Source organism: Podarcis melisellensis (assembly GCF_964234715.1).
Source record: "Podarcis melisellensis genome assembly, chromosome: 13".
NCBI classification, from domain to species: Eukaryota; Metazoa; Chordata; class Lepidosauria; order Squamata; family Lacertidae; genus Podarcis; species Podarcis melisellensis.
The window spans coordinates 2,714,148-2,739,949 of record NC_138545.1 but is presented as its reverse complement, the minus strand read 5'-3'; the positions used below and the strand labels follow the sequence as shown (position 1 = coordinate 2,739,949).

The 25,802-nt window shown below is 52.9% G+C and overlaps 2 protein-coding genes across 2 annotated transcripts; one reads left to right on the top strand and one right to left on the bottom strand.

Annotated features, from left to right (window-relative positions):
• The first annotated feature begins 1,739 nt into the window (after positions 1-1,739).
• On the top strand, positions 1,740-10,190 carry PPP1R35 (protein phosphatase 1 regulatory subunit 35). Its single transcript, XM_081887093.1, has 5 exons — positions 1,740-1,892; positions 4,378-4,595; positions 7,023-7,455; positions 8,111-8,241; positions 9,866-10,190. The coding sequence occupies exons 2-5, from the start codon at positions 4,392-4,394 to the stop codon at positions 10,037-10,039; spliced, it is 942 nt and encodes a 313-aa protein (XP_081743219.1). The 5' UTR covers positions 1,740-1,892; positions 4,378-4,391; the 3' UTR covers positions 10,040-10,190.
• A 963-nt stretch (positions 10,191-11,153) lies between these two features.
• MEPCE (methylphosphate capping enzyme) lies at positions 11,154-22,901 on the bottom strand. The gene is made up of 4 exons (XM_081886811.1): positions 20,916-22,901; positions 16,040-16,258; positions 12,937-13,063; positions 11,154-11,457 (listed from the first exon to the last, which is right to left on the bottom strand). The coding sequence occupies exons 1-4, from the start codon at positions 22,557-22,559 to the stop codon at positions 11,405-11,407; spliced, it is 2,043 nt and encodes a 680-aa protein (XP_081742937.1). The 5' UTR covers positions 22,560-22,901; the 3' UTR covers positions 11,154-11,404.
• Positions 22,902-25,802: the final 2,901 nt, after the last annotated feature.

Sequence of the window (25,802 nt, the reverse complement as noted above, 5' to 3'; positions counted from 1 at the left end):
ATGAGCTCAGCCGGAGACAGGAGCAAGCTGCAGAAGATCCAAGTTTATTGCGCAACAGGTTCAAGGCTAGATTGAACGGCGAGAAAGGGGTGACATGAACTTTTGAAACTTCCCTCTATGTCCCAGAATACATCCCAGTTACATCATGAATGCATTAAAGAGAGGTTGGGTTGCACCGGATTAACATACAGAGGATTAACATACAGCATCTTAAAAAGTAGAGACATCACCTTGCCAACAAAGGTCCATCTAGTTAAAGCTCTGGTTTTCCCAGTAGTGATGTATGGAAGTGAGAGCTGGACCATAAAGAAGACTGATTGCCGAAGAATAGATGCTTTTGAATTCTGGTGCTGGAGGAGACTCTGGAGAGTCCCATGGACTGCAAGAAGATCAAACCTCTCCATTCTGAAGGAAATCAGCCCTGAGTGCTCCCTGGAAGGACAGATCCTGAAGCTGAGGCTCCAAGACTTTGGCCACCTCATGAGAAGAGAAGACTCCCTGGAAAAGACCCTGATGTTGGGAAAGATGGAGGGCGCAAGGAGAAGGGGACGACAGAGGACGAGATGGTTGGACAGTGTTCTTGAAGCTACCAGCATGAGTTTGACCAAACTGCGGGAGGCAGTGGAAGACAGGAGGGCCTGGCGTGCTCTGGTCCAGGGGGGTCACAAAGAGGCGGACACGACTAAACAACTAAACAACAACCACAACATACAGAGGAGGGAGGGGGAATATGCAGAGCTTTAGATATGCACAGATAAGCACATCCTGAGTGCCGGTGATGGGAAGACAATGGTCCATGTACGCATAGTTTGCCAACTGGCATTGCCCGGAGGAAAGGCTTGGCAGAGTGATTTGACAGGATTAGGGTCTTGACACCTTGCTTGAGGGCTTATGGAGGACAGGGAAGGTGTCATGGAGTCCTAGAGAAATTGAGCAAATTGGCACGTTGATTTTCTATTAATTTTATAGATTCTAGTCCCTTTTGACATTGACAATTTGAAATAAATGGATATATTGTAGCGGAGAAGAAGATGAAGAAGACATGCCCCCCCTTAGTATCACATGGGGAAAAACCCAACATTTTTTAAATAAAAAAATACTACTGATTTGGATAGGGAAGCCTAAAGTCAAATTGGTTTGGTAGGGAGTGGTTAAGTGTCAGGTTCCTGATTGCTTTTAAAATAAACCTACTGGAAATAAAATAAAATAAAAAAATAAAAAAATAAAATAAAATAAAATAAAATAAAATAATAATTAGAACCACTAAATCATAGAACTTAAGAGTTGCAGTGGATTCAAATGCACACCTAGAACAGTTTCCTGAGCCTCCTGCAATTATTATTAATAATTACTTTTATAATAATACCTATGAATATTATTAATTATTTATTTGTTATTATTAATATCTATGCCCAGAGCTGGTTTCGAACCAGCGGAGAAGTGTCTTTTTTTTGGCCGCCATCTTGAAAGAAAGAAAGAACCTGCTGCGCAGGCGCAGCTTCCGTACCACCCTAATTAACCCAGAAGGCCGCCCTCGCCTCCCTCCCTCCCTTTCCCGCCGCTCATTCTCTAGATAGAGCGCTCCCAGCTCGGCCGCCATCTTCGATTCACAACGAGGCTATGCCCCAGCCCCGCCCCTCGGAGGTTGGTGCTTGCAAAGCCTCCTTACCTTGCCGGAGTGGGACTTGCTGCGCCGAGCGACTCTATGGTTCTCCATGGCTTTAGATAGGGCGCTTTCAGGACAGGCGCCATCTTGGACCGAAAACGAGGCTGCTCGCTTCCTTTTGCACCGCCCGCTTCAACCGTCCCCAGATTCTTCCGCGCCGCAGGCAAAGAGTGGAGTTTAGACGAAGGAGAAGCCGAGAAGTGGAGGGGCTTGGAGATAAGAGGGGGTAAGGGGCCGGGTTGGAAACTGGGGGGGGGGAGGTGGGGTGCAAGGGGGAAAGGGGTGCAATGTGCATTTGGGGCTTTGCAGAAAAGGTGCAAAGGTTGCAAACTGGGATCCTGCAAAATACTCCCCCCCTAAACCATCAAAAGATCCCTGCGGCATCCGGATTCGACCCAGGACCGGACTAAGACTTCTGCAAGCACCGGAAAAATTGATGCTGTGAGGCTCCCCGCCCCTCCCAATATGTAATTCAAAATAAAAACAAAACAAAATAGTAATAATAATAATAATTTATTATTTATACCCCGCCCATCTGGCTGAGTTTCCCTAGCCGCTCTAGGCGGCTCCCAATCAAGTATTAAAAACAATACAGCGTTAAATATTATAAACTTCCCTGAACAGGGCTGCCTTCAGATGTCTTTTAAAGATAGGATAGCTACTTACTTCCTTCACATCTGAAGGGAGGGTGTTCCACAGGGTGGGCGCCACCACCGAGAAGGCCCTCCAAACACTAAACTTTAGCATGATGAATTCTGCATATCAGTTAAATAAGCAGGGAGACAATCTACAGCCTTGTCGTACTCCTTTCCCAATTTTGAACCAATCAGTTGTTCCAGATCCAGTTCTAACTGTAGCTTCTTGCCCCACATCCTGCAAAATAAAAGGTAAAGGGACCCCTGACTATTAGGTCCAGTCGTGGCCGACTCTGGGGTTGCGGCGCTTATCTTGCTTTACTGGCCAAGGGAGCCGGTGTCCAGCTTCCGGGTCATGTGGCCAGCAGGACTAAGCCACTTCTGGTGAACCAGAGCAGCGCACGGAAACGGTGTTTACCTTCCCGCCGGAGGGGTACCTATTTATCTACTTGCACTTTGACGTGTATTCGAACTGCTAGGTTGGCAGGAGCAGGGACCGAGCAACGGGAGATCACCCTGTCGTGGGGATTCGAACCGCCAACCCTCTGATTGGCAAGTCCTAGGCTCTGTGGTTTAACCCACAGCGCCACCCGCGTCCCCTCCTGCAAAATACTCCCCCCCCCCCGTAAAACATCAAAAGATCCCTGCGGCAGCTGGATTTGACCCAGGGCCGGACTAAGACTTTTGCAAGCACCGGAAAAAATTATGCTGTGAGGCTCCCTGCCCAAATCCCAATATGTAATTCAAAATAAAAACAAAACACTAAACTAAATGCTGTTTACCAAAGTGATCCAAGGCATACATGTATGCTAAAATGGGCATGCATGGATGTCATGCGCAACGCCAGGCTGGATCTGATTTCCTCGCATTATTTCGATTTAATGTTAGGACACCATCCATCCCACCCGCCTCCGGTTTAGGCAGGGATAAGGAATAAAAAGAGACCAGGAAAATGGGTGCAGAGTGGAGGATTAGGAAGTTTCTATCCAAATTTTGGTTTTAAACGCAGTGTAAGGTAGTCTCTGTGGGAGTATATTGTATTTAATTTTGGGGTATCAGAGTTTTTAGGGGGGTTAACCAGGTTGGGATAATAGGCTTGTTGGTTTTTGAATGTCTGATGTAGATTTTTTTCAATTTCGTTGTTCTGTATGGGACAATGACAATAAAGATTATTGTATCGTATCGTCTAACAAAGTCCTGATTTTCCTCTTGATGAATACTTGGATGCAGTACCAATATCAAATTCATTAAAGAAGACTTCAGTTTGATTTATTACGGCCATTGGCCCATATCTAAAACAATACATCAAAATTTATCCATAAACAATACAATTTAAACAGTTCCAAGTTAAAACACCCATATAAAACCAATTTTACTTCAATTAAGTAAACACTATACACAATAAGCTCCCTCTATGTCAACCGCAGTTCAAATCCCTCAGATTTTGGGGGAGAAAAGAAGAGAAAAAGGTCTCCTGTTTCTGGTGCCCGAAATGTGTGGCCCATGCAAGCGGCAATCCCTGCCAGGTGGGTGGGGTAGAAATAATAAATTATCATTATTTATTATGGCAGTGAATTCCATAACTATCCATGAGGATGGGCTCCCTCTAATAAAAATAGGGGCATTTATCTCTCCCCCCCCGATGCTCCTCTGCTATGTCCCCCCCCCAAAAAAGTAGAGCCCACTTCTCAGGCTTAGTTAGGACAGCCTGGTGAAATTGGACTACAACTCCCATCAGCCCCAGAAAGTAAAACAAGAGGAGAGCACCGGGCTGGGGACTGTCTGCTCAGAGCAGACGTTTGGAAACAGCGCCCTCTGCTGGCGGGTTACTGGAAGTTTGCACTGCTGCCGCTTACATATTGCATCATTGGCTCCCAGTGGGCAGCAGCGCCCCCTGGGGGCCGGTGGGATTAATTGTGTTTTGAAAGTCATTGCGTTACTTCTCTCCCTTAGCTGTTCTGCATAATGTTTTTTAAAGAGTGGGGAGTTTATCGAACCAAGGGGCAGTAGAGTCAGCCCCACCCCGCCTCAAAAATTGGAAAACCACTGGTTTGCACACTTTTCTCTTATCTACAGCTTGCATTCGTCCCATGATGGCTGCTGCCCCCACTCTCACCTGCAGCGACGACACAGACAGCCTCCCTTGCGCTGCACCTGTGCCCCTTCCGCCCCCGACTCCCCAAGGCTTGGTCCCCGAGCCTGAGATGGTGCTCACCCCCGAGCGAGCCTGCGTGAGGAGGTCGGGGGGCGGGATCCTTCGGCGATCCCAGCAGGGGAAAGCACACCGTAGACAGGTGAGTGGGAGCTGGGAGCATGAGGAGGAAAGTGGAGAGGAGGTGGTTTGAAACCACCAAATCTGTCGCCAGATTCCCCATTAACTGGGAAATCTATGCAGAAAGGCGGGACGCGAGTGGCGCTGGGGGTTAAACCACAGAGCCTAGGACTTGCCGATCAGAAGGTCGGCGGTTCGAATCCCCGCGACGGGGTGAGCTCCCGTTGCTCGGTCCCTGCTCCTGCCAACCTAGCAGTTCAAAAGCACACCAGTGCAAGTAGATAAATAGGTACCACTCCGGCGGGAAGGTAAACGGCATTTCCGTGCGCTGCTCTAGTTCGCCAGAAGCGGCTTAGTCCTGCTGGCCAAATGACCCGGAAGCTGTACGCCGGCTCCCTCGGCCAATAAAGCGAGATGAGCGCCGCAACCCCAGAGTCGGCCACGACTGGACCTAATGGTCAGGGGTCCCTTTATCTTTACCTTTATGCAGGAAGGGACAGAGGTAGGACTTGCCCACACCCTATCCAGAGGGGAAAGGATGTAGCTCAGTGGGGCAGCATCTGCCCTGCACCAGAAGGTCCCTCGTTGCACCCCAGAGAGGGCTGGGACAGAGGCCCAGGATAGGTGCTGCCAGTCAGTGTCAGCAGTATTGAGGTATAGGGACCTCCATGGTTTGGCTCAACTTTCCTGTCTTCCTGAGGTGTTTGCTGCACAGAACTGAGGTTGTTCTGGTGCTTGTGGGGACTTTTTTTTCCCCCAAAAAGGGCCGGATTTGATGAAGTGAGTATGCGTGAGGGCCGACCAAAGTTTTTAAGGATTGAAGTTGTTGAGCTTTCAACAACAAAAGGATTTGGACTCCTTGGCCCTTGGCAGGTTTTGAATAAACATCCTCAGATCTATTAGTGGAATACAGTGGTGCCCCGCAAGACGAACGCCTCGCAAGACGGAAAACCCGCTAGACGAAAGGGTTTTCCGTTTTGGAGGCGCTTCGCAAAACGAATTTCCCTATGGGCTTGCTTTGCAAGAAGAAAGCCCATAGGGAAATCTCCGGGGACCTCTTTTAAATGCTAGCGGTGGGGAGCAAAGCCTTCCCCCCCCCTCCAGCCTTCAGAAGAGGTCCAGGAAGGCCGGCGGGGGCCGAAAGGCTTTGCTCCCCATCGCCAGCATTTTAAAAGCAGTCCGGGATAGCAGGGAAGCACTTCCCGCTATCCCGGACGGCTTTTGAAGGCAGGCGGGGGGGAGCAAAGACTTTTGCCCCCCGTCCGCCTTCAGAAGAGCTCCTGGACCTCTTCTGAAGGTCGGCGGGGGGGGGGCCAAAAGTCTTTGCTCCCCCCTGCCTGCCTTCCCGGGAGAGCGGAGAAACGCACTGCATTTCTCCGCTGTCCCGGAGGGCTTTTGAAGGCAGGCGGGGGGGAGCAAAGACTTTCGCCCCCCGCCGACCTTCAGAAGAGGTTGGGGGACAGACTGTCCCCGGACCTGGTCTGAAGGTGGTTTCCATAGGAACGCATTAATTGATTTTTAATGCATTCCTATGGGAAACCGTGCTTCGCAAGACGAAAAACTCGCAAGACGAAAAGACTTGCGGAACGAATTAATTTCGTCTTGCGAGGCACCACTGTATATGACACGGCTACCTATCTGTAACTATGACAGATAAGGCAGTGATACGTACAATGTTTAACATGCAGAGAATAATACGTGCAAATAAATGAGAGAGGGAAGGTGAGGGAAGTCCTTAGGGGGTAAAAGAGGGATGGAAAGTGGGGGGGAATGTAATTGGTTATTTTGATTGATAATTAGTTTTGTTAAAATGGTTTAACAAAAATATATATATATTTTTTTAATATTTTTATTAGGAATTTAAACAAAGCATATTATCTTAAAACATATCATCCTTAATTCCCCCCCCCATTTCCCCCTCTCCCCTCCGTAAAACAACCCCCCCTCCCCCCTGACTTCCCTCAGTTCCAATCTCTGCTTTCTCCATAGATGCTATTCTCTGCATGTTACAGAATTGTATAAATCCTTAATTTATCTGACTGATTTTTATCTAAAAAAAGTTTGTGAGTGTTTATTCAAAGCCTGCCAAGGAGTCCAGTTCACTTTGTTGCTTCTTTAAATACTTTGCAAAAGGTTCCCATTCATCTTTAAAGTCACCGTTATCCTTGTCCCGCAGTTTATGTGTCAATAATAAAAATATTTGTGGTAAAGGTGGAGTTGTCGGCCACCTTTTAGGATTTTTTGCCCCAGGAAATAAACCACAGAGGCTGGAATAAACTGACTGGCGGGCCGGATTAGGCCCCCGAAACGGATTTTGGACATGCCTGGTCTTATGGATTTCCTCCTCAGCCTTTTCTTCTCCAGAAGATGTTTCTCGTTTTAGCAAGTTGTTCACAATTCACCTCTTCTTCCCCATCTTGACTGTCCATTTTGTTTTGCACCTTCCCAGGTTCGTTTCAGGCTGGGATCCAAATCCGATGACATCGGTGCGGTCCTCCCAGATCCCCCGCAGCCTGGAACGGAGGTTGCCGTTCCTGCGAGGCGGGGATCCCGTTCGGACGATGTCCGGATGGTCAGTCTCAACCCCCCCAAGCCCAGAGTGGAGGTGGTCCACAGCAGTGCAGGAGAATCTCCCATCACCATCACGCTGGCGAGAGAGCCTTCCCTGAGTCCGGCAGGGGAGGAGAAGGAGGAGGAAGGAGAAGAGGGATCGTGTCCACCCCACAACCTGCTGGCCGGCCCCGTTCCCCACAGCACTCTTGCCCTGGTGGCAGAGGTGCACGCCGTCCGGGAGCAGGGCTTTAATGCCCGGCAGGCGGCTGAACAACTGGTGCAGCGCTCTTTCGTCGCTCGCTGCGCTGTGGAAGCCCGGGCTGGCGAGGGTGAGTATCGGGAGATGAGCGTTGGGAGGTAAAAAGAAAGCCCTTCTTTGGGCAGCACGTGGTTAACCTATGGAACTCTCCACCTCAGGAGGGTTATCAATGGTCGCTGGCCAGGATTGCCTCCACATCTGGAGAAAGCAAGGCTTCTTAATCCCAGCTGCATAAACAGCCTCGGTCCAGTAGACCTGAAGGAGCGTATCCACCCCCACCGTTCTGCCCGGACGCTGAGGGCCTTCTGGCAGTTCCCTCATTGCGAGAAGCAAAGCTACAGGGAACCAGGCAGAGGGCCTTCTTGGTGGTGGCACCCGCCCTGTGGAACGCCCTCCCACCAGATGTCAAGGAAATAAACAACTATTTGACTTTTAGAAGACATCTGAAGGCAGCCCTGTTTGGGGAAGTTTATGTGACATTTTTGATGTCTTTTTAATCTTTGTTGTTGGCCGCCCAGAGGGGCTGGGGAAACCCAGCCAGATGGGCGGGGTACAAATAATAAATTTATTATTACCTGTCCGTAGTCTTTGAACATTCAGCGCCAGTGGATGGCCCAGGTTAGAGTGCGACGAGAGGGATGAGAATTTCTCTCTACATCCATTTTCTCCACGCCATTCCCTGTTTTATAAATACCTTGCCTTTTCTCCCAACACGCCTTTCGCAGGTATGAACATCCGTCGGGAGCAACAACTCTATCAAGGCCTTGTCAGCCTGGAAGTCCCAGAAGTTGAATTGCTCAGCTCAGCCGTGCAGGAGAAACTCACCCTGGTCCGGACCCGTCCTGAACCCAGGAAGGTGAGCAGGAAAGGGGGTGTGTGGCCTTGAGGATTCCCCAGAGCTGGAGGAGATGGGTAACTTATTTTTTTTTAAAATCATTTTTATTGATTTTCCAATAAAAAACATCCAAGTAATATATGGATTTATTTAACAAATCTGTGGTGAAGTTAGAGACACCACCTTGCCGACAAAGGTCCGTATAGTTAAAGCCATGGTTTTCCCAGTAGTGATGTATGGAAGTGAGAGCTGGACCATAAAGGCGGCTGATCGCCGAAGAATGGATGTTTTTGAATTCTGGTGCTGGAGGAGACTCTGGAGAGTCCCATGGACTGCAAGAAGATCCAACCTCTCCATTCTGAAGGAAATCAGCCCTGAGTGCTCACTGGAAGGACAGATCCTGAAGCTGAGGCTCCAAGACTTTGGCCTTCTCATGAGAAGAGAAGACTCCCTGGAAAAGACCCTGATGTTGGGAATGATGGAGGGCAGAAGGAGAAGGGGAAGACGGAGGACGAGATGGTGGGACAGTGTTCTCGAAGCTACCAGTGTGAATTTGACCAAACTGCAGGAGACAGTGGAAGACAGGAGGGCCTGGCGTGCTCTGGTCCAAGGGGTCAGGAAGAGGCGGACACGACTAAACAACAAATACATCAAACATGAAAAGCTTCCCTAAACAGGGCTGCCTTCAGATGTCTTCTAACAGCAAGTACCCTTTTCTTGAGAGTGGCCAACCAGATGGCTCTTTTGGAAAACCCACAGGCAGGATTTGAGCGTGAGAGCACTCTTCCCCTCTTGTGGTTTCCTGCAATCGGTGTTCACAAGGATGGCTGCCCTCCGACACTACAGACAGCTCTCTTCTCCCAAGAATTAATCCTCCTTCGAAGTCCTCCTACCGGTGCTGCAATAAGATTGCCAGCACGTTTGGAAAGCTAAGGTTGCAAATGGTTGGCGTTCCTGAATTGCAGGGGTTGGAATGGATGTCCGTTGGAGTCCCTCACGGCCTCCTGCAGGAGGGGGTTCCACAGTTTAATAATAATAATAAATTTTATTTATTCCCCGGCCAGAGCTGGGCTCAGGGCGGCTAACACCAATAAAATAAAATCACAGTAATAGGGGAAAAAGAGAGGGAGGGGAAACCCCAATTTAAAATACAGGTTAATATGCAATTTAAAGTGCAGCCTCATTTTAAAATAGCTGATAAATCAAGACCATAAGGGAAGGGAAACATAAGGGTCAGACTGAGTCCAAACTAAAGGCCAGGCGGAACAGCTGTCTTGCAGGCCCTGCGGAAAGATGTCAAGTCCCGCAGGGCCCTAGTCTCTTGTGACAGAGCGTTCTACCAGATAGGGGCCAATACTGAAAAGGCCCTGGCCCTAGTTGAGACCAATCTAACCACCTTGCGACTTGGGACCTGCAAAATGTTGTCATTTGTGGACCTTAAGGTCCTCCGTGGGACATACCAGGAGAGGCGGTCCCGTAGGTACGTGGGTCCTGGGCCGTATAGGGCTTTAAAGGTCAAAACCAGCACCTTAAACCTGACCCTGTACTCCACCGGGAGCCAGTGCAGCTTGAGAAGCACTGGGTGACATTGTGTTTCATTAAAGACTTTCCCTCCTAAGCAACTGTCCTGTCTCTTCTCTGCTAGGAGCTGGACTGCACAGGCCCCGACCTCCTGGCCTTCTACGACCCGGAGCAGCTGTTCACAGAGAGCCCCTTCCTGGAGGTGGAGGGTCTGCCCCCCCTGAAGCTGCAACCTCGAACTCGGGACCCAGCCACCACTTTCTTCATGTACCGGAAACTGCGTCAGTGGGACAGTTAAAGGGCCTTAGGGAATGCTGGTCCGTCTGCCCCCCCAAAACTGGACTCAAGACTGCTGTGTGGCGCAGGACTATTCAAACAGGACTCCCTTTTTCACTAGAGTTCGCTTTTCATACATAAAACCTAATTGGAAGCACATATTCTCTCCAGTCTCCCAGTTATTGATCAGCTGCCCTTGAGTCTCTGTTAAAAAAACCGCTCAGACCCTCTTTCCCCGAACGTGGAGTTTGGCCCAACCTGCACACAAAACACATAGATTGGTAATAATCTGTAGGCTTTTATTTATATATAGAATCAACTTTTTTTTTTAAAGAAAGAACTCCAGAGAAGGTGTCCCCTTCAGATACACCCCCAAAAAGGCAGAAAGGTTCCCCAAAAAGGTGGTGTTTTCTTCGTGGGAAACAAGATGGTGTTGTTGTTGTTGTTAAAAGTTGTCTCCCCGTCACACGCTGAAGGCAACACTCTGCTGAGCAAGGCATCAGACTTGACGAAGATGGGCAGGGTACGGCCACAATCCAGGCGTGTGTCTTCCTGCCGGCTGTGTCCATGTGGGGGAGGAATCCCAGTTGCCCCAGGGACTCTGGAGTAGGGAGAGGGGAGGCCTTGAACATCTGCTGCTGGCCAAGGCAGGGGAGCCCTTCTGCTCCCCAATACAGATGTTAAGAGGAGGTGGAAGCAGCAACGAAAGGCTAGGTTTCCCTGTTCTTCTTCCAACCCAACCTGAAGCTATCAAGCGTCGATCGGTGCTACAGACACAGCTCCCCCCTTTTCCGCCAGCTTTTGAATTCTTCTCTCTCCCTGGCTGCGGTGCTGGTGGGAGTTGTAGCACAGCAACGCCCGGAAGGCGCCCGCTGGGACGTGGACGCCTCTTGAACAGGCAATGGCAAAAGGGACAGAGAAAGAACTTCTTCTGCTGTGTTATAACTCCCAGCCATCCAGTCTCCCAGCTGCCCATCCTGCCTCCCCCCCCCCCAGATGTCGCTAAATTGTTGGCTTGAGCGACGGGGAGCTGAGCGCCCGACATATTGGGGGAGCTGCAGCCCATGCTCCGATCCGGGGACTAAGAAAACGCCACCTCGGTGCAAACGCCACCCCCCTGGAGTGCACCCCATAACCTCTCAACCCCCCACCCCAACCCATAACAGTAGTCAAGGTCCTGCTCAAGGGCGAATCTCCGCTGCCCCACTGCAGTCTCTCTGGCTGTCTTTGAAGTCTGGCTTGCTCCGTCCTGGCCAGAAGGCTCTCCCCTCCTGCCAGCAAAGTGTCCAACATTCATCCGTGAGGGGGGTCGCCTTAGCCCCCCCCCCGGCCCCAGCAAATGGCCGATTCGAAAAGGAGGGGCGAGGCGTCAGCGGCGGAGACGCTCTCAGTGGGTGCTAGGGCCGGCCTTGTGGAAGAGATAGATGGGTCGCTGGAATCCTGCGGGGAAGAGGAGAAGAGTTAAGGAGGAGCCAGAGGGTGCGTTGAGAAGCCCCCCACCCCTTGAAAAACCTCAGGAAGCTGGGCTGGAAGAGGGGTCTCTAGAGCAGTGCTTCCCAAACTGGGTGAGACTGCCCCACATGGAGGGCAGTGGAATTACCGTATTTTTTGCTCTATAGGGCGCACTTTTTCCCCTCCAAAAATTGAGGGGAAATGTGTGTGCGTCCTATGGAGCGAATGCAGGCTCCCTGGCTTCAATGATAGCAACGCGAAACCTCCTAAGCCTGTGCTCTGGAGGCTTCGCGTTGCTTTCGCTGAAGCCAGGAGAGTCTGGTCTTTGAGGCTGGCGGTGGGGGAAAGCAGCGCTTCCCCCCACCGCCAGCCCCACAAGCTCGGTCGAAAAGCCCACATGAGCCGCACAGCCTTTAAAGAGTGCGCCGCTCTTGGGGGCTTTTCCCCAAGGAGGGAGAAGGGACTGACTGGCCAAGTCTGTCCCTTCTCCCTCCTGTGGGCTTTTGCGGGAGGGTGGGGGAATTCCCCCACCTCCCGCAATAGCAGGGAGGTCTGGGATAAATGCACAGGCTGTGTACAACCTGTCCGCTGCTCCTAGAGCTGGGGGGGGGGGAGAGATCAAATTTTCCCCCTTGATTTCCCCCTCTGAAAATTAGGTGCGCCCTATGGTCAGGTGCGCCCTATGGAGCGAAAAATATGGTAACCTCAGGGGCTCTGGAGATGCCAGTGGCTTATCAAGACTTTGGAAAGCTGCTATCACTGGATGAAGCTTGCTCATCCATTTTGTCTAATCGAACCCATTAAGTTTTAATTGGGCTCTGAACGGATGTGCAATTAATTGCTACCATTTTGAACTCAGCTGCGCCATTCGCTTCCTTGGCGGGCTGTGCAAACCGCCACTATGCATAATGGGTTGGGTTTCTTTGCGGGGTATTACAGTGGTACCTCGGGTTAAGTACTTTATTCATTCTGGAGGTCCGTTCTTAACCTGAAACTGTTCTTAACCTGAAGCACCACTTCAGCTAATGGGGCCTCCCACTGCTGCCGCACCGCCGGAGCATGATTTCTGTTCTCATCCTGAAGCAAAGTTCTTAACCTGAAGCACTATTTCTGGGTTAGCGGAGTCTGTAACCTGAAGTGTATGTAACCTGAAGCGTACGTAACCCGAGGTACCACTGTATTCCAGTGGTTACCCTCCCCGCCCCCAAAATGCAGGCTGTCTGCTTCCCTTCTGTCCAATCTCACAATCCAGACCCTCCCTCCATTTCTCTCTCTTTTTTTTAAACTCTCAGGGCCTGTTGCAATTCAGCTCAGAGCCAAGCCCGGGCCAGGATTTAAGAGGTTCTTGTGGCAGCACAAGTGAAGGTTGCAAACCTCACCCCTCCAGACCCTCGCCTTATAAACACGTGAGGTGGGGCTCCCCGACTTCCCGCTCCCACCCAGAGGTTCGATTCAGAGGCTTGATACCTTTCGATGTGTTCCTGGGTGTGGCCACCAATTCGTAGCTGCAGAAGCCGACTTCTGGCGAAGTCAGGTAAGAGGGGAACTGGTCTGGTTTCAGCTTGATCCGGTAGTAATGCTTGCATATTGTTTCCTGGGAAAGGAGAGCGGAGAAGAAATCAGTGCCGGCAGCGGCCGCAGCGTATGACTGTATGATGCAGTAGGTGGTGTTGCAGGGATTTATGTATAGGTTGGGGGGGGTGTTTGCCCCTCCAGCAGATATCACGCACATGCAGCCCACTACCAAAACCAGCACAATCGCGTTTGTGCCTTTCGTGATTTGTCCCCACAAAACACTTCGTCACAGTTTCTTCCTATCTATTCAAAGGGCCTTTGCTGCACGACACCAAATGTAAGAATTCACTGATCAATGGATCTCTGTACTGGCTCACTGGGAAATTCATCTAGACCTGTGAGCTCAGCTCCTCAGCAGCCCCTCTGCCTGAGTGATAATTCCTGGCATCCTGATACCTGAGTGCCAGACAGGTAGCCATGCCAGAAAGAACAAACCCAGATGAAGACAAAAAGGGTGTAATTAACTTGGCTGGGAAACAGGGAAATGAAAAGATTTCTTTTGTTCCACTTGATGGGTGTTTGGTGGAGGGCAAGGGGAACCATGGGACAGGGTCCAGGATGCTCAGATTCCTGCCACCAGACCACCCCTTTCATGATGTAACCATGATGTGGTTTGGGGGGGTGTAACATGGGGATTAGCAGCTAATAAAAGTTTGGGTTCTCTCTTGTTTGGGGCTTCCATCTTGTTCCACCTGGTGGCAGGTGGGAGTCCTGTCGCGACAGTCTTCAATCAAGACCAAGCCTCCTGGCTGCTGTTTGGCTCCGGTATTCCTTGTTTTTTTGTCCAAGGGAGCCCTCAGATTTCTCCGTTAACAGTGGGGAGCCCTGGGCATGCACAGAGTGCTCTGGCCCTTCTCAATGTGTATTTTATTGTTTTATGTACTGTGGCTTGCCATTGTTTTATCGATTAGAGTTTAGATATTATTGTAACTGTTGAGTGGGTTTCTGTTTAACTTTATACTATTCAAATGATTGCTGAGTGTTACTTTTTTGATGGAGGTTGCCTATTTTAAAGTTATGCTTTATTATCGCATTTTTGTATTGCATTAGATTGTTACGAGATGTACATTTTTTGTTTCTTTGGCTTGTAAACCGCCTTGAGTATTTTAAGATAGAAAGGAGGTATACAAATTATAAATGATAATGATGCCCTTGGAAGATGGCGCACTCTCCTTCGTAGGTTTTTAAGCAGGGATTGGGGCAGGGGGGCTGTCTGCCAAGGATGCTTTAGCTGCATTCCTGTAGGTGTGGATGGACCTCAGAAGTCGCTTGCAATTTCAGGACTCAAGAGTCCTAAAATCGTAGAATTGGAAGGGATCCGGAGGGTCACCTGGGCCAGCCCCTTTGCACTGCAGAATCCTGCCCGCAGCCACCCCTGGGTGGGCTCGAAACATAGAATCATAGAGTTGGAAGAGACTCCAAGGGCCATGGAGTCCAACCCCCTGCCAAGCAGGAAACCCCATCAGAGCACTCCTGACATATGGTTGTCAAGCCTCTGCTTAAAGACCTCCAAAGGAGACTCCACCACACTCCTTGGCAGCAAATTCCACTGTCCAACAGCTCTTACTGTCAGGAAGTTCTTCCTAATGTTTAGGTGGAATATTCTTTCTTGTAGTTTGGATCCATTGCTCCGTGTCCGCTTCTCTGGAGCAGCAGAAAACAACCTTTCTCCCTCCTCTATGCGACATCCTTTGATATATTTGAACATGGCTATCATATCACCCCTTAACCTCCTCTTCTCCAGGCTAAACATGCCCAGCTCCCTTAGCCGTTCCTCCCAAGGCATCGTTTCCAGGTCTTTGACCATTTGGGTTGCCTTCCTCTGGACACGTTCTAGTTTGTCAGTGTCCTTCTTGAACTGTGGTGCCCAGAACTGGACACAGGACTCCAGGTGAGGTCTGACCAGAGCAGAATACAGTGGCACTATTACTTCCCTTGATCTAGATGCTATACTCCTATTGATGCAGCCCAGAATTGCATTGGCTTTTTTAGCTGCCGCGTCACAGAACCACAAACCTTCTGGTTAACAGCCAGACGCACAGACCCACTGCGCCACCTGCACCCAATGCTGCTGCGATTTCCCCGGGCCACATGGCAAAGAGGCCTATATATCAAGGAGGGCAGCAATGCCAGACTGCCCCACTAGGAATCGGCCACACTAAGCCACCTGCCTACAATAATTATTAATTTTTGTTGTTATTTATATCCCACAGGTCTGGGCGGTTTATGCCACATACAGTGGTACCTCTGAATACGAACGGGATCCGTTCCGGAGCCCCGTTTGCACCCAGAAGCGAATGCAACCCGTGACTGCGCGTCTGGTGATTCGCAGCTTTCGCGCATGACGTCATTTTGACCGTCTGTGCATGCAGTGAAACCCAGAAGTAACGCGCTCCGTACTTCTGGGTCGCCGCGGAGCACAACCCGAAAGAGCTCAACCTGAGGCACATTTTACACGAGGTATGGCTGTATAGTTAAAGCTCTGGTTTTCCCAGTAGTGATGTATGGAAGCGAGAGCTGGACCATAAAGAAGGCTGATGGCCGAAGAATGGATGCTTTTGAATTCTGGTGCTGGAGGAGACTCTTGAGAGTCCCATGGACTGCAAGAAGATCCAACCTCTCCATTCTGAAGGAAATCAGCCCTGAGTGCTCACTGGAAGGACAGATCCTGAAGCTGAGACTCCAAGACTTTGGCCACCTCCTGAGAAGAGAAGACTCCCTGGAAAAGACCCTGCTGCTGGGAAAGATAGAGGGCACAAGGAGAAGGGGACGACGGAGGACGAGATGGTGGGACAGTGTTCTCGAAGCTAACAGCATGAGTTTGACCAAACTGTGGGAGGCAGTGGAAGACAGGAGGGCCTGGCGTGCTCTGGTCCAGGGGGTCAGGAAGAGGCGGACATGACTAAACAACAACATGGCTGTCCAAGAGATGAGGAGGCAGAGGAAGCCAAGCTCTCCACCCCCCCCCAGCCCAGCTGCAAACCTCTGGGCTCACCGTCAGGTTCTTCCTCTTGCCGTAGGAGGACCAGGCCTGGGGTTCGAGGATCAGGATTCCGCCCGGGTGCAGGTGGCGGTAGAACCGCTTGAAGAGGCGCTTGAGGCCCTCGTCGCCCCAGTTGAGGTGCACCCACTTGGTGAGGCTGAGGCACAGGATCACGTCGTACTCGGGCTTCTGGGCCTCCAGCAGCTCATCCTGCTCGAGCACGTAGTTGCCCTGCAAGGGGGAGCGTGGAAGAGAAAAAGTCGGGAGGGAGATCCATTAGAGAAGGCCAGCTGAAGACTAACCCACTAGATGCACATTCTGCTACCCAAAGGGCGGCCCACGTTGGTGCCCTCTCCCCAGCGCAGTCCAAATGCCACCTGCCCCATCCCTTGCCAAAATGAATAAATAAAAAGAAGAGAGCTGGTTTCCTTGCACCAGCGGCGTAGCGTGGGTTGTCAGCACCCAGGGCAAGGCAAGTAATTTGCACCCCCTAACCCAGGGCAAGGCAAGTAATTTGCACCCCCTAACCTGGGGCAAGGCAAGTAATTTGCGCCCCCTTACCCAGGGCAAGGCAAGTAATTTGCACCCCCTAACCTGCCGCCGCTGCCAGCTTCTTCTTGCTGCTGCCTGGGCTGGGGTATTTACGGTAAGGTAGCCACGACGGCAGCGGCGGCGGGTCCGTGTCAGGTGATCTAGTGCAAGTTGCCGCTGGCGCTGCCACCCAAATGACGCCGCTTGCCCGGAGGAGGGCAGAGAGGCGAGGAAAATGCAACATGGCCCAGCAGCTGCAGCAGGGCTGTGAGGGGCTGCCTGGCGCGCCCTCCGTGGCCCTGACGCGCGGGGACTTCAGCGAGCGCTGAGAACCGCTGCCTGCCGGACGCGCGCACAGCTCGTCGGTTCCGCGAGACATGGAGCTCTGCTACAGCCTGCGCCCGAGGCTCTTCGGCGACTCCGGAGGCGGTGAGCGCCCCCCCCCCAGATGTTGCGCCCGACCCCCCTGCACCCCCCACGCTACGCCATTGCCTTGCACAATCTCCACTGCACATGTTGAAAGTCTAAGGCAGGCTCTCCAAACAGGAGAAGTGCAGCAAGGCCACAGCCACTCCTCGGCCGAGCAAAAATCCAGACTCCAGAACATGGGTAGCAGGAGAAACAAGCAAGCAAACCTAAAACAATAGTCCCGTAAGAACACTAGGAGAAGGGGCTGGTTCAGGCCAAAGGGGGTCCCTGTAGTCTGGCATCCTATTCTCACTGTGGCCAACCAGAGGCCCCAGAGTCTGCCAATTAAGCCACTTCCAACACCTTGGTTAGATAGCCCTGGCAGAGAGGGGCGACCTCACTCAGAGAGAGAGGGGGGTTAATACTGTCTAGGCAACTCCACTCTTCTGCTCCTGGTGGGACAGGGAAGAGGGCCAGGAACACAGCTAGGTTTTATCACAAACGTTTGGGGGGTGTTTATTGGCTTGTTTTTATTTTATTTTGTGTTTTGTGTTGTGAACCGCCCTCTGATCTTTGGCAGTATACTAATTTAATAAACAATAATAATACAGTGGTAGCTCGGAGTACATACACTTCAGGTTACAGACTCCGCTAACCCAGAAATAGTACCTCGGGTTAAGAACATTGCTTCAGCATGAGAACAGAAATAGTGCAGCGGCAGCAGCAGGAGGCCCCATTAGCTAAAGTGGTGCTTCAGGTTAAGAACAGTTTCAGGTTAGAAAGGGACCTCTGGAATGAATTAAGTACTTAACCCGAGGCACCTCAGTAATATTATTAATTAATTATTATTATTATTATTATTATTATTATTATTATTATTATACTACAGTGGTACCTTGGGTTAAGAACTTAATTTGTTCTGGAGGCCTGTTCTTAACCTGAAACTGTTCTTAACCCGAGGTACCACTTTAGCTAATGGGGCCTCCTGCTGCCGCCGTGCCGCCGGAGCACAATTTCTGTTCTCACCCTGAAGCAAAGTTCTTAACCCGAGGTACTATTTCTGGGTTAGCGAAGTACCACTGTAATCAGAGGCAGGACCTGTTGGCAAAGGCGCAGCATGAAGTATTTTTTCCAGAGTTGCAAAGGCCCCAAACTCTGACCACTTCACACACACACACACACACAGAGCTTTCCAGGGTTGAAAGTGTCTCTTCCACACGTCACCCTCGCTGGACCTGCCAGGTGGGTGGGAAGCCAGCCAGCCCCCAAAAACCTCGGTATAGCTTTCCAGTGGGCAGAGCTGACCAGCAGCTTGGCTGCAGAAGGAGACGGCCAAGGGATCCTGCCCAGCCCAGAGGGCTGCTCAGCTCCCAGCTCCAACAGAGCCCCTTGCTCAGGGGGAATTGGGCTTGTTGTTAGGCCAGATGCAGGCGGCGGGAACGACACTTGATCTCCCCTTTGAGCCCAGTGCATCAAAGGCGGAGGGCAGGCTGCAGTCACAACAGGGGAGGGTTTCTTTAGCAAGCTGGCCCTATGAGCAAGGTGCCTGGGCGAGATTTCAGCTGAGCTCTCCCTTTCCTCCTGCTGCAAAGAGCGCCCTTCCCCTCCCAATTTCTGCAGGAAGGCCATCCTGGGATCACCTCGACTGCGACTCCGCTGCCAACACAACCAAGGATCCTCCTCTCTGTACATTTTCTCCCCCACGGCTGCCGTCGGGCACCAGGGGGCCCTGCCATGCCAACGCTTTACACAGAAGGAGAAGCCATTAAGACGCACATGATTTGTGGCCTGTTCTACCCAGCGCCGCCGGGCTCCGGGTAAAGGGTGTCTCTGCTGTAGGTGCCTAAGATCCTTCAAGTGGAGGTGCCAAGGGGCGACCGTGGACTCCCTTCCTCCCCAGGAAGTCCCACTGCCCGGTCAATGGGACAAACTTAAGAGTAACAAGGAGGCACCCCCCCCCAAAAAAACCCCAGGCAATTGTCAGGACATCCTTTTCTCTACCATCTCCATCCCTGGAGAAACATAAAATGAACAGGTCCAGTCAAGGAACTGAGTTGAACTGCGGAACTCCCTCCCACATGGCCACCAGCCTGGATGGCATTAGAAGAGAACTAGGCAAATTCATGGAGGGCTAGGCCCTATACGCCTAGGACCCTCGTACCTACGGGACTCTCCTGGTATGTCCCACAGAGGGACTTACGGTCTTCAAACAAAAACATCTTGAAGGTCCCAGGCCGCAGGGAGGTTAGGCTGGCCTCGACCAGAGCCAGGGCTTTTTCGGCCATGGCTCCAATCTGGTGGAACGCTCTGTCCCAAGAGACTAGGGCCCTGCGGGACTTGACATCTTTCCGCAGGGCCTGCAAGACAGAGCTGTTCCACCAGGCCTTTGGCCAGGGCACAGCCTGACTCCCTCCTTTGGCAATCCTCACAGAACTTCTAGCCCAATGGCTGCCATTAATTTGATTGGAATTAATTTTATAATGAAAGGATTTTAGAATGTTGTATTATTTTACTGTTGTTAGCCGCTCTGAGCCTGGCTTCGGCTGGGGAGGGCGGGATATAAATAAAATTTATTATTGTTGTTGTTATTATTATCGATGGCTACTTGTCACAATTGTCCACAGTCAGAGGCAGCAATGTGTCTGAATGTCAGCCGTTGGAAATCGCAAGCCACCATCAGAGGGAAAAGGGAACTACCGTATTTTTCGCTCTATAAGACACACCAGACCACAAGACGCACCTAGTTTTTGGAGGAGGAAAACAAGAAAAAATATATTCTGAATCTCAGAAGCCAGAACAGCAAGAGGGACCGCTGCGCAGTGAAAACAGCAATCCCTCTTGCTGTTCTGGCTTCTGGGATAGCTGCGCAGCCTGCATTCGCTCCGTAAGACGCACACACATTTCCCCTTACTTTTTAGGAGGGAAAAAGTGAGTCTTATAGAGCAAAAAATACGGTAAATCACCAAACTGCGCTGGGCATGAACGCAAGAACAGCCTGTTGGATCAGGCCAGTGGCCCATCCACTTTGTTTTCACAGGGGCCAATTAGATGATTACAGGAAGCCCGAAAGCAGAATCCAAGCACAAGAGCTCTCTTTCCCCTCTGGTTGCGGCCTTGAGCAACCAGAATTCAGAGGATGATCTGTGCTACGGAAGCTGATCTGGCAACAGGATTTATTGCAGGCTCAAAGAGTGATTGTTCTTAATGACCCAATTAACCGAGGGTGGGGGGGGGACGTTCTACACCCCCCACAACCACTCCTTGGAAGGAAGAAGCACATGGGTATCGGGTCTCACCTGCCTTACCCCAAATCCTCCCAAAGGCCCAGTTCTTTAAGTGGGGCCTTTTGGCTTTCCCCAGCAAAATCCTTTCTGCTGTTCCCAAACAGCTAAGCCAGATGCCTGGAGACCGTGCTCCAACCTTGCCCACTCCCCCTCCTCCTGGACAGGAAGTTGCCTCCTAATCCTCCCACCCTCCCACCCCAATTGGGCCAATCGTGTCACTCTGCCGAGGTCGCCCAGTCAGAAGAAAAAACCTCATTGGCTCCTCCCTTCCGAGAGGTGGCCTTGGTAGAAGATGACGCCTCCTCCCCATTCTTATTCCTTCACGGCATGCCTGCACATGTAGGAAAGTAACTGCCATGTGGACCCTCCCCCCCCCGAATCTGCCCCCCCCCGCTGTCTTGCAGGGGGTTGGGCTAGATGACCCCTGGTGAAATCTTCAAATCGCACAATTCTAGGATTCTAAGCCTACCACCCCTTGCACTGAGGAATGCTGGGAAATGGCAGTTCTAAGGAATGTTGGGAAAAGGAACTGTGACAAGGCAACTGGTGCCAAATCAACTTTAAACTGGCCTATTTTAAAGCTGCACCTTAAAAGGCAGGGCTGAAAAAGCCAGGTTCTACAAGCTGAGAAATCATAATTTTGGAGGTCTCCTCTCTCGCCTTACCTTGACGAAAAACACGTTGTTGGGGAAGACCGTGGCGTCCACCCCGTCCTGGGGTACCCTTGGTGCAGCGATGGGCCCTCGGCTGGCCATGAGGGAGGCCGGGAAGGTTTTCTTGGCACGCCTGGCCCCTTCGCTGCTGCTGCTGGTGCCACCACCATCGTGGTCCCGCTGCTGCTGCTGCTGCTCCTGCAGCTCCTCCGAAAGGTAGTGCCGGATGTTCTGGCGGGCCGAGTGGATGAGGGCGCCGTCAATGTCCACCCCCACTATTCTGGCGGGCCCCCACTTCTTGGCCACGCTCAAAGTGAGGTGCCCCACGTTGCAGCCCACGTCCAGAACCTCCTTGCCCTGGAACCACTCGGGTTTCATCACCCGCAGGCGCGGGTCTTCGCAGTTGGGGTTGCGGTAGCCGTAGTACTTGCAGTAGTTGCCGTACTGGAACTTGTGGCGCGGCGGCTGGCGCCGGACCGACTGGCCAGGAGCAGCCGGAGGGTGGCGGCCCCTCGGCACGCTGTGCCCCCGGTCCGGGCTGCTTCGGCAGGGCTGCTCGCCGGACGTGGAGGCCCCCGGATGCCGGCCTCCTCCTCCTCCTCCTCCTTCTGACTTGCTACTAGTCCTGCGCCGCTTGCGGTGGTGGCGGCTGCTACTGCTGCCCCCGGCCGTCCAGGAGGCCACAGAAGTGCCCGACGGTGTGGCGCCCCCAGAGGCCTGCTGCCCAGGCTGAGCCTCCCCTGCGGCCGGCAGCAGGGGCGACACCACCTCGTCCCGGCAGTTGATGGCCGTGTTGAGTTCGTAGGGCTGCGGCGTGGCCCCGTTACACGTCTTCTGGCACGCTTTGCACGAGGCGGGCAGCGGGGGTTTGCCGCCGCCGCTTCCTTCCAGCCCGGCCGCCCCCCTCTGCGCCCCCCGGTGTCGGTGCCTCTTCCGCCCGGGCTTGACGGGCGACGCCAGCACCGGCGGGTCCTCCTGGGCGTTGTTGAGGCTCAGCGGGTCGGTGATGTCCTTGGGGATGAGGATCTCCACGGGGTCCCGTCCCTTGGTGGGCAGCGGCGAGGACTTGGGGGTCTCGGCGTTGACGGCCTGGTTGACGTCTTCGTCCAGGAGGCTGTTGAGGTTGAGCGGGTCGAAGATGTTGCCCCCCAGCAGGAACTCGGAGGGCAGCACCGGGTCGCACTCGGAGTTGACGCGCCGGCGGCGCTTGAAGGCCGGGTGCTTGAAGCCCCCGCCGGCGTTGCAGCTGCTGCGCCTCTTGCCGGGGGCTCGGGGCTGGTGGTGGGGCGGGGGCTGGAAGCCGTTGCGGGGCCGCTGCAGCTCGGAGACGCTGTCTTCCCCTTCCTCGGAGGCTGCTGCTGCTGCTGTGGAGGGACCCCCTCCTTTGGCTGGGGGTCTGCGCTGGGCGGGGGGGTGAGGGTCCTGGGGCCCCTGGTTCACCCTGGCGGAGGAGGGGCCCCTAGGAGCAGCTCCTCCTGCTGCTGCTGGCTGGGCCTGGGCGTGCTCCTGGTGCAGCTCCCCCTGACGCAGCTGCACCAGGGGGACGTCCCCCCCTCCGCCCCCTCCTCCTCGGGGCGGGGGTTTGAGGAGGGGCGGCGGCGGGGCCGGCACTAAGAAGGTCTCCTTGTCCGCCGCCATCTCGATCATGCCTTGCATGGGTTGGCGGCGGCACCGGCGGCGGGGAAAGGGTTAACGGGCCGGGAGCTCCTTCCTCGTCCGCCTCCCGCCGCACACTGAGCTCGAGGCTGCCGAGGCTCCTCCTCCCGCCCCGCGCGAGCCCCTCCTACGCCTGCGCCGTCGAGCTGGCCGCTCGTGCGCAGGCCCGGCGCGCGTGCGCAGTTCCCCCCGGAATTTCAGCTCCCGGCGCGCACCAACAGACTCATCTCTCTTTCTCCGTGTCCGCTCCGCCCCAAAGTCCCTAGCGCATGCGCAGCTCCGCAGCTAGCCAGAGGGAGAGCGCTCCGCGCCCGCTGCTTTCCTGCGATGGCCAGCTCCCCCTGCGCTCGGGGTTTATATGCGCGGAGGGCGGGTCCGCCCGAGGGCACGCCCCCTCCCCGCAGAAAGGGCCAATCGGCGTTCGGAGCTGTCACCGCCCGCGTGGATTCTTGGCCAATCGGCGGCTCGGCCACAGGGCTCTCGAGGAGCCGCGGCTCCCCGCCTTCCTCCCGCCTTTTAGTGTCCTTGTGAACCAATGAGGAAGCAAGGCCGGAGCGCCTGCGGCCAATCAAGGCGCAACACTCCAAGCTAATTTTTCCCCCGAGTGTGGGTGAGGGTCCTCGTATGCACAGGGCGGTCCAGGTCAAGCGCCTGCGGCAGCGTTACGTCAGGTTCCAGAGCCGGAAAAAGAAACGACCAACCTAGGCACATAATATTCCTGACAGATATTATTAATAAAAAAAGTTCTCAGCGCAGGACGAGAGCTGACAGCTGCGAAAAATATGCCCCAAAATCTAGTCAGTGTTTTTAGCAGGCATTGATTTAGCCACCTAACCAGGCTCCCGGATCTTTTCCCCTCAGAAACATTGGCTCTTGCCAAGCGCTATGGACAGACTCCTTTTCAGCCTGAGGGGAAAGGCGCTGCGGAGTATCAGCGCCTTTCGCCTTTGTGTATAATGAAACTCCACAAAAACACAAGCAAAGAACGTTGTTTTGTTTTTTTTAAGGCTCCCAATATGGACAGTTGTCAAGGGTCACGTGGCTTCGCTTCCCCAGGTCCCCGCCGCACGCAAAGCCCCCTGGGACCTGTAGTTTGGGCTCGGAGGCTGAGGCTTTCGCGCATGCGCAGGGCGTATGCCCCCCCTCCACGAGCTCCTTTTATCTTCCGGGGAGAGCCGCGAACGTGCGAACGGTGCTGTGCGCGCCCCTGAGTGTTGTCGACGGCCCTTGGCAATCTTGGCGGAGGACGCGCTCCTCCTCCCGAGTAGGAAGCCGCCTCCTTTCGCTGAGATTCCTGCACTCCAGGGGGTTGGACTAGATGGCCTTTGGGGGTCCCTTCCGATTCTGTTGATTGCGCTGGCTCGGTATTGCCAAGCACTGACTGGCAGCAGCAGCAGCACTCCAGGGGCTCAGGCAGAGAAAGATCCCTTTCACATCACCTGTTACACAGAATTGTAGAGGTGAAAGGGAACTCCCTCAAATATCACATAGTTGTTGTTGAGTCGTTTAGTCGTGTCCGCCTCTTCGTGACCCCCTGGACCAGAGCACGCCAGGCCCTCCTGTCTTCCACTGCCTCCCGCAGTTTGGTCAAACTCATGCTGGCAGCTTCCAGAACACTGTCCCACCATCTCGTCCTCCATCGTCCCCTTCTCTTTGCGCCCTCCATCTTTCCCAACATCAGGGTCTCCTGCCCTCTAAAATATCACAGGTTTTCTCCTTTCTATACATAGGGTGCCTACATTCTGCATGGACTGGTTGCATGGCAACATGCGCAAATGGATTGAGATAATTATGAGGTCTATAAATGACCATAGAGCATATATTTGACCCAAAAAACACCAACAATTTGTTGTTGACAAAGGACAGCTGGACATAGAAAGGGCCCCAGTACCTTCAGTATCTTAGGGCCTCGTCAAACCTAAATCCGGCCCTGCTCCCAAGGAAGACCTTTCCACTGCTGAACAGCTCTTGTTGTTGAGTTGTTTAGTCGTGTCCGCCTCTTCGTGACCCCCTGGACCAGAGCACGCCAGGCCCTCCTGTCTTCCACTGCCTCCCACAGTTTGGTCAAACTCATGCTGGGAGCTTCAAGAACACTGTCCCACCATCTCATCCTCCGTCGTCCCCTTCTCCTTGCGCCCTCCATCTTTCCCAACATCAGGGTCTTATCCAGGGAGTCTTCTCATGAGGTGGCCAAAGTCTTGGAGCCTCAGCTTCAGGATCCGTCCTTCCAGTGAGCACTCTGGGCTGATTTCCTTCAGAATGGATGCGTTTGATCTTCTTGCAGTCCATGGGACTCTCAGGAGTCTCCTCCAGCACCAGAATTCAAAAGCATCCATTCTTCGGCGATCAGCCTACTTTATGGTCCAGCTCTCACTTCCATACATCACTACTGGGGAAACCAGAGCTTTAACTATACGGACCTTTGTTGGCAAGGTGATGTCTACTTTTTAAGATGCTGTCTAGGTTTGCCATCGCTTTTCTCCCAAGGAGCAGGCGTCTTAATTTCGTGGCTGCTGTCACCATCTGCCGTGATCATGGAGCCCAAGAAAGTAAAATCCCTCACTGCCTCCATTTCTTCCCCTTCTATTTGCCAGGAGGTGATGGGACCTAGTTGCTAGGCTGCAGCTCCCATCAGGGGGGAGCCAAGGCCAATCTAGTCCACCCTACACATGTTCGGAGGCCACCAAGCCCTCCGCTTGAAAGCCTGTATGCCAGGCATAGGCAAGCCCGGCCCTCCAGATGTTTTGGGACTACAACTCCCATCACCCCTGACCACTGGTCCTGTTAGCTAGGGATGATGGGAGTTGTAGTCCCAAAACATCTGGAGGGTGGAGTTTGCCTATAACCACTTCCTCCTGAGGAAGCCTGTTCTGCAGCTGGAGTAGCTCGCTCAGTCTGTGTTTCTTCTCCTCTGAACCCTTTGCTTTGGATCTGACCCTCTGGAGCGGCAGGGAATCAAACTTAGGCTAGGAGGCCATCTCAAGTCCGGCCACCCGTACAGCTAGCTCAGTGCTGTTGGCATATATCTGAAGACTGTGTTCTCATCTGATCGCCTCTTCAGCAGGCTAGGCAGCCTTAGGGTTTGTTCTTCAGCACACCTCTCCAAGTTTGCCACCCTTCTGTCAATGCCTAGTATATTGATATTCTCACAGAATCATTCGGTTGGAAAAAGGTAAAGGGACCCCTGACCATTAGGTCCAGTCGTGGATGACTCTGGGGTTGCGGCGCTCATCTCGCTTTACT